The 7530-nt window shown below is 39.8% G+C and overlaps 1 protein-coding gene across 1 annotated transcript in view; it reads left to right on the forward strand.

The window, feature by feature from the left end:
* Positions 1-7285, forward strand: part of ATP10B (ATPase phospholipid transporting 10B (putative)) — a 51502-nt gene extending 44217 nt beyond the window's left edge. Inside the window, exons 17-21 of the mRNA XM_086758549.1 lie at positions 924-1124; positions 2892-2972; positions 3082-3186; positions 3648-3835; positions 6778-7285. Coding sequence (XP_086614675.1) covers positions 924-1124; positions 2892-2972; positions 3082-3186; positions 3648-3835; positions 6778-7285 — 1083 coding nt within the window. The remainder of the gene's footprint in view (positions 1-923; positions 1125-2891; positions 2973-3081; positions 3187-3647; positions 3836-6777) is intronic.
* Positions 7286-7530: the final 245 nt, after the last annotated feature.

The following is a 7530-nucleotide window of genomic DNA, read 5'->3' on the forward strand; positions in this document are numbered from 1 at the left end:
ACAACTTGCAAGTAATGATGCAGTCGTATCTGGCATTTTTATTAAAAATTTAATGTATATGCAAATAAGCTGTGCATTGAATAATAATGTAAAGTGAAAAAAACCTGATAGTAATACTGTTTCTACAAGACTGTGCAAACATGTCCATTTGACATGAAATACACTCTGAGCGTGAGAGACTATTTACTTAGAATTCAAAGTATCTGTATTTTTTAAAATTATTTTTAATAAGGATTACTTCTTATCAGTGTTAGAATTTGTAGTGGAAATGGAAACTTTTTCTTGATTGAACATTCTTTCAGAGTTCAAAGAATATTTATTTGGAATGTGAACTAGCTCTCCAGGCTGGGATGCTGCCGTTCTATTATCTCCCCAGTACCATTAGTGAGCAGGAGGCCTTTGATTCCGCGTGGACAACCAGTTCATAGAAGGATTTTAAAATCTGGTGCTCAGAGCCGTGGACAGTTTACTTAATTATTCTCTGATATTTTCTTAAAGAAACCTAATGGCTTTTAAAAAGCTGTATCACAGTGGATCGGTGTGAAGCGGTCCCTTAAGATATCCTGCTTTATGCAGTCAAGTGCAGAGTTGTCTGCTGATGGTACCTTTAACCAAAATAATGTATTCTTGGGAGACTCTTTTAATAACCAATGTTCTACATAAACTTTGTGGGTGTAACTATGAGAGACAGACACCATTTATGCATTGAAACTAAAGGGTCCAGATCAACTGTAATAGTAAGGAACAGAGTGGGGGAAGGAAGAGGACGTAAAGGAGAGACCACAGGAAAGATGCAACTTCACGACTCCCACAACCCAAGGAGAAATGAAATCCCATCAGCATGAAGGATGTGCTTCTGCACATGTGGAGAGCCACAGTTCAGCTTATAACAGGACGTTGTGTTTGTATCTGCTTCCCTACAGAGCTACGTCAACCTGCTCTTCTGGTACCAGTTCTTCTGTGGGTTCTCGGGCAGCACAATGATAGATTATTGGCAGATGATTTTTTTCAATCTCTTCTTCACCTCGATGCCTCCTCTTCTCTTTGGAGTCCTGAATAAAGATGTTTCTGCAAAAACACTCCTAGGTTTGCCTGAGTTGTACAAGATTGGACAAAATTCAGAGGTATGTCTTGATTGCTGAAATAACTGCTTGATAAGCCAAAGGACCACAGGTTTTTGGGGTTTGTGAGGAGGGAGGGAAGAGAAGAATTTAGACTTACTTGGAAACAAATGATTCATTTATTATTTCTAGTTTTACTGATGTCCACTAAAAGAAGGTATAATTGTAGCTGTCAGAACTGGGAAGGAATATATGATGGAAGTTTATTCCTTGAGTTGAGGTTGGGTGCGTGGCCATAGCTGGAAGATGTAAATGGAAAGGTTTATTCTACCATTAAATACCTGGAGCAATCCAGTTTGGTACCAGCATGCTGCATTATAATTAAAGTGATGTGCTAGTGAATCAGCGCTGTGTTTGGTATTTCTTACCTGAAGAAGAGATGATGGGGCAAATGTGTGTGTGTGTATGTACGTACATATGTACGCACTGTATATAGAGAAAATTTCTCTGTGAAGGCATAGGGAGAAATAAATGAAACAGGATGAGGAATGTAATGAAGGAGGGCAAAATAGTTTAGCTGGTCCCTGATTAAACTCTGCTCAGATTTGGTGCTTTGAACAGTCTCAACCTACTGAAGAAGAAAAGCTTGTTAAAAAGTTTACAGCAAAAAGTGCCAAGAAAATGCAAAACCCTTACATCAATAAACAACCAATTTTTTCCTGTTCTCAGGTTCAGAAATATATCTGTTTATATATTAAGGATTTTGTCACAGTTTGGTGTCTAGGCTGTTCCAGACATGAACTGTTTCGTTTATTTACTTCTTTTACTTTGAATAGCCAGTATTGGTAACCCTCAGAAAATATGCATGAAGTATGTTTTTACCTCAGTTTGCCTGTCAGGTTTAGAGAATCAGTCTGATCTCTGTATGTTTCCAAGGAGCACATATATACAGACATACGTACCTGGTTTTGCATATACATACAGTACAGTAGCACTTATTTCCAACTTACCTTAACGTTTTTAATAGGAAATTATGAAGATGTTAATGAGGAGGCCTTAGTTCTAAATCACAGGGTATTCAGGAATTCTTCTCTCTCCTCCTTTTTCTCCTAATACCTAATTTCCTTATCCTGAACTGTGATTTTTAGCACTGATGAACACTGGTGATTCACATCGTGTTTAATGATGGTTTGAAAAACCTAGGTGAGTGAGTGCAGAATTTGGGGATTCTCTGTAGGACTTTACATCCCTTTTCTTAGGAGCTCTTGAACCTCACACATATGCAAAATATATGTTCTTTACTGTTTTGATAGGGTCATTGTTGCTTTGGTATTTTGTCTGCACTGAAACAACATGAGCCCAGCTACTGTCACTCCAGTAATGCATCCTACTCCATGGGAGCTGTGACTCCAGAGGTTGCTAGATAAGTTTAAATATGAAAAGTAGTCAAATAAAAATGGCACAAAATAGATGTTTAAATTGAAAGAACCTTCACAGAAAAGACTTTTGACCAATTCTATAGCTCTGGGAAGAGCTTTGTTTGAAAAAGAATTTGAGGAACAAGGTCCTTTGGGGAGGGATGGGGCATTCATTCAGCTTTTAAGACCCTTAGTTGACTGGCTAATATTCCTAAGGTGTGTCTATTTAATACAGAGAAAATACCTGTTCAGACATAAGCTTTTGGTCTAAATCAGCTGCTCAGGAGGCATTCACTCATGAAAGGAGACCAGTTAGCTATAATCAATAATTTGAATGGAAGAAAAACAGACAGTATTTATGTCTGCAGGAAGGACTAGAGATGTAATGACTGTTATCTGTAATCTCCTGCAGATATACAAGCTATCAACTTTTATTATTACAATGTTGGATGCCTTCTATCAGAGCCTTATTTGCTTCTTTGTCCCCTATTTGGTAAGTACCAGGGTCTTTAATACTCTCATTCTCCTATCGTCCTTAAAACATAGAAAAATTAACTTCTGAATAGTCCGGATTCATCACAGTCTGTCTGCCTGTTTTCTAGACGTATGAGGATTCTGACATAGACGTGTTTTCCTTCGGAAACCCCATCAATACCATCTCCCTCCTGACCATTCTCTTGCACCAGGCTCTAGAAATGAAAACATGGGTATGTGTTTGACCTGTCCTGTTCACAGGACTATTTTTCTTTTCTGAACATAGCATACTGTGTAGACATGGCATTATCTTTCAGAGCCATTTACCTGAATTCTGGGTCACAAAAAGTAAGTAATAGATAAACTGAGATTTCATTATGTGCCAGAATTTCTTATTAGCCTCATGATGATACCTTCATGTGCACAGCAACAGAATTTGCTTCTATTGTGCCTTGGGACAGGACAGCACACAATTTTTCCATACTTCAATATATGCAGATGTGTTTCTTAAAGAACTGTATTCACTGTCACTGTTGTTTTGTAAATTCATTTCCTAGTATTTCTCCTACTGCACTTTTCAGTAGCATGGACTATTGGATATGTCCTTTCCAATTAGTCTTTGTACCCTCCTGTCCTACACCCAGAGTCAGGATCTCACAAGCATCACTGTCATTTCGTGCAATTCTGCTTACAGACCCTTTTCCACTTGATAACGATGGTTGGCAGTGTGGTGTTCTACCTCGTCTTCTCTCTGATCTACAACGCTGCTTGCGTGGTCTGCAACCCTCCCACCAACCCCTACTGGATCATGGAGAAACAGCTTTCAGACCCCACATTCTACTTACTGTGTCTTATTACCCCAGTCATCGCACTCTTGCCAAGGTTTGGATGATGCACTGCTTTCCTCTCAATTTTAATTTTGTGGATTTGTAGGCATTTAAGTGAAATAACAATGATGATGTATACAGGTATGAGAGATGTCAGGCACATGTGTTGCACAGGGATAGGTGATCAGCATGGAAGCCAGATGCCTGGGTTCAACTTTCCAGTTCACAAACCATTGATTTATCCAGTTATATAACCCTAGATTAGTCATTGCATATCTACTACTTTTGTTTTCCCATCAGGAAAACTTTTCTAGGGTGCTCCAAAGTTTACCAGTACAAATCTGCTACGTAATTCTTCACTACTGTAAACACACCGTTGTTGAGCTGATCAAGACTAGAAAGCAAGTCTCTGAAATATGTCTATATGCTTCGAGAGTTACAAAATTTATTCTATTTGTTTGGTACATCACAGTGCATTACTAAGCCAATTTTAAGAATATGTTTCTATATCAAATAATTTTCTGCATCCAGAATCTTAGTTTTACCCTGTGCAACAAATCACGTATGTTAAAGATAGCTTTAACTGAGGCTGAATAATATTTAGAGAGGGATAATTATAGTGATAGGTTGCTGAAAAAATCTGATTTGAAAACATAGTTATTCTGTTCCCATATATGTGTATATGGTAACTTTACTGCTTTTGATGCTTAATACCTTAATCATTCTTTAAGCAGATATGCTTTGTGTGAGTTGCACCACTTACTTAAATTTTCATTTCTACTTGGACAGTGATATAGATGGGTTTGTTTGACTGTCTTGCTACTCTCCTCATCCTCATTGTCATGAAGTAGAACAGCACACTGGTATTGCAAGAATCAGGAAAATATTTTTAGTATCTGGTTTTGTAAGTGCTTTAAGGCATTAGAATCTGAGCCCTAACTTTGTCTAAAAAGGAACCTTTAAGACTAGATAATATTTTTCTAAAATTTATTATTATTATTATTTCCCCATCTGAGTTGAGATGCTCTTGTGATTTCATGTTACGTTATATAACTTCAGGTCAGGATAAACAGCACATAGTTCAGTAAGGTCTCATGTCTTCTAGGCAGGGCACCCTTTTCCAGTCTGTTTCGCTCCTGTGTGATTTTTGTTTTCCTAACAGCCCTCATTCACAGTGTCATTGTTGACCCTGAGCTTTCTACTGAGAGCTACATCAAACATGTGGTTAGAGAACTCGTACCTCCATCTTGGGAATTCAGCAAGGTTAAGATTGTTGCTGCCTCAGCACGATACTGAGCTTAAAGATTTGTATCTTGACATCTTCAAAGTTGGAAAACTGCTGTTCCTTCATGTAGGTACCCTAGATTATTTTCTGCAGAGACCTCAGTTCACAAAATACCCAGCCCCTAGTTTCTGCTACAACCTAGCTGTGTCAGCGTATCACAGCAATGGTGAAAACACCCTCTGTTAAAATGCATTTAATTTTCAGTTGGTTCATCTCACCACACTGCCTGCTTCTTATCTCCTTCAGAAACCAGTTGGAGCCTTGAGATTCTGGTTTCTTTCTAAGAGGTTTTGTTAAAATCCTTGCTCTCCTTGGCTCTTCCATTTGCTAGAGCCTTCTGTGCTATAGCTGACATTTCTGAGGCTCTGCAGGCACTGGGGGGGTCTCCCCTGTGCCCTGCCTGTGTGCTCCTGGAGCACTGGCAGCGCTTTGCAGAGCATCCTCTGTGCATCTTCATCTCAAAATTGCCTCTGAACTTTGTTTTGGGGCACAAATGCACAGTGTTAGGTACTAAAACCCTAAAGTCTGAGAAGAAGAAAGAGACCTGAATTTCATGTTTGTTCATTGGCAAGGGAAGGCGCAGTGTCTCTTGAGGGATTTCAGCATGCGAGCCAGATACATTTCTCCAGATGTGGAAGGCAGACTGCGGTCTGCCAGGAAGCCTTGCAGGGGGCCAACAGGTAATTGAGTCTTGGACCTTGCAGGGCTGAGGGAAGGCCAGGAGCAAGTGAAAGCAGTTCAGGGAATGGAAGACACAGCTCACCTCCCCTTCTCTGTCCTCCTGTCTGGTCCACCTGCAACTGCACAGAAGACACAGAGGACAAGCTTGAGGGAAAAGACAAGGGACAGTAAGATCTATACCAGATCCACGCAGACAGACCTGGGCTCTCTGTAGCTGTGCTCTTCACTGCCCAACCATAACTAGCAACCGTGCAGTTCCCAGACCTGAGATGTTATGGGATTGGCTAACCTGAGCGCAGGCACACCCAATGTATGTTCACCCACTCCTACTTGTGCAGATACCATCACCTTAAAAGCCCCTTTTGTAATTAGTCCAGCTAGTTAGGCTTTTAAATGTTGGTACTTATTTATGCATACATTTAGCAGCAGGATGTGAAGATGGCAGCTTCATTAATGCAATTTCAAAGAGTCCCCATGTTTGTTTTAAAATGTGTATTCAGGCCATGTACATAAAGGTCAAATGCTATTAGAAAGATGCTTGGAAAGACACTTTGGTTATCAGACAAAACTGACATGACATGGAGAGAGGATGTATGCTCTCTCACTGCGCATAATATACAGTTACACAAGTTCTCTCCATAAGCTGAGGTTTTTAGATTTCTGGGTTTATGTTATCTACCAAATTAAAATCCATTATTTAACCTATTTTAGCAGTATAAATATAATATCAACCTCCCCAAATGATACATCTCTCAGTGAGCTTCTGTGTATATTTGTTGCGCTGTTAGTAATCACATGGTTCTGTTATCATTTATTTAGTATTTGTAATCATGCCGTTGACTCTCTATGGGTCAAGATAAGTGTATAGTTAGTTACATTTTGCATTAAGATTCAGGAGTTAACTTTCATCTACCAGGTATAAGGTGTCTAGCAGACGCCTGTAGAGCAATGGAAAATTAGCAACTGTATTTGTCTTATGTGAGGTTATGGAAGCACTAGTAAAGCAATCCTTTCCCTTCCTCTTTCATCAGGTTCTTTATTTTCACTCTACAAGGAACAATTGGAGCATCTCTGATTCTGAAAGCACAGCAACTAGATAAGCTTCCTAAAGGGCAACAGGATCTTGAAATCCAGAAATTGAGATCAAGAAAGCAAACTATTTCTGGTGCACCTGTAGCATCACCTGCATCTAAAGATGACCTTGAGCAAAACATCAGCCACTTATGTGTGTCACCATTTTTACATCCGGCAGCAGCAGCTGTGTCTCATGGGGACACAGAAAGTCAGGGACTTTCTGCCTCTGAAGTGAATCCTCTCAGGAAATGGACACCTGAAGAAGGCTACTATTTCTTTAATAGGTGGGCAGAGGAAGAAGCTGCTGCTACAGACTCTCCAGCAGGACCTTTCTCTGGCCATTACCCCCTTGTACCCAGCAGGGTAACAGCTCCTGGACAGGATGGTGGCAAACTGACTAAAGATAATGCTAACAAATTTATCCACGGAAGCCATCGGCGATCTGTGAGTGCAGTGACGCTGTGAATAAACATTCAGAAATGGGATCCACAGCCCATGTGCAGAAGGATAACGTAGGGAAAATAAAAAGTCTATTTATACTTAACCATGATGCTCGCTACTAAAGGAGAGAGAGGCGTGTGGAGTGGTGCAATAACATCTCTGATATGCAACTTTTCCTAAGTGCATGTATAGTTTCAGTTTGTCATTACATGACTTCTTTATCTTTGTGGTTTTGTCTCATTAGAGGAATGTTACGTGAGCATCACACA

The sequence above is a fragment of the Chlamydotis macqueenii genome, chromosome 14, assembly GCF_036417535.1.
Source record: "Chlamydotis macqueenii isolate bChlMac1 chromosome 14, bChlMac1.mat, whole genome shotgun sequence".
NCBI lineage: Eukaryota > Metazoa > Chordata > Aves > Otidiformes > Otididae > Chlamydotis > Chlamydotis macqueenii.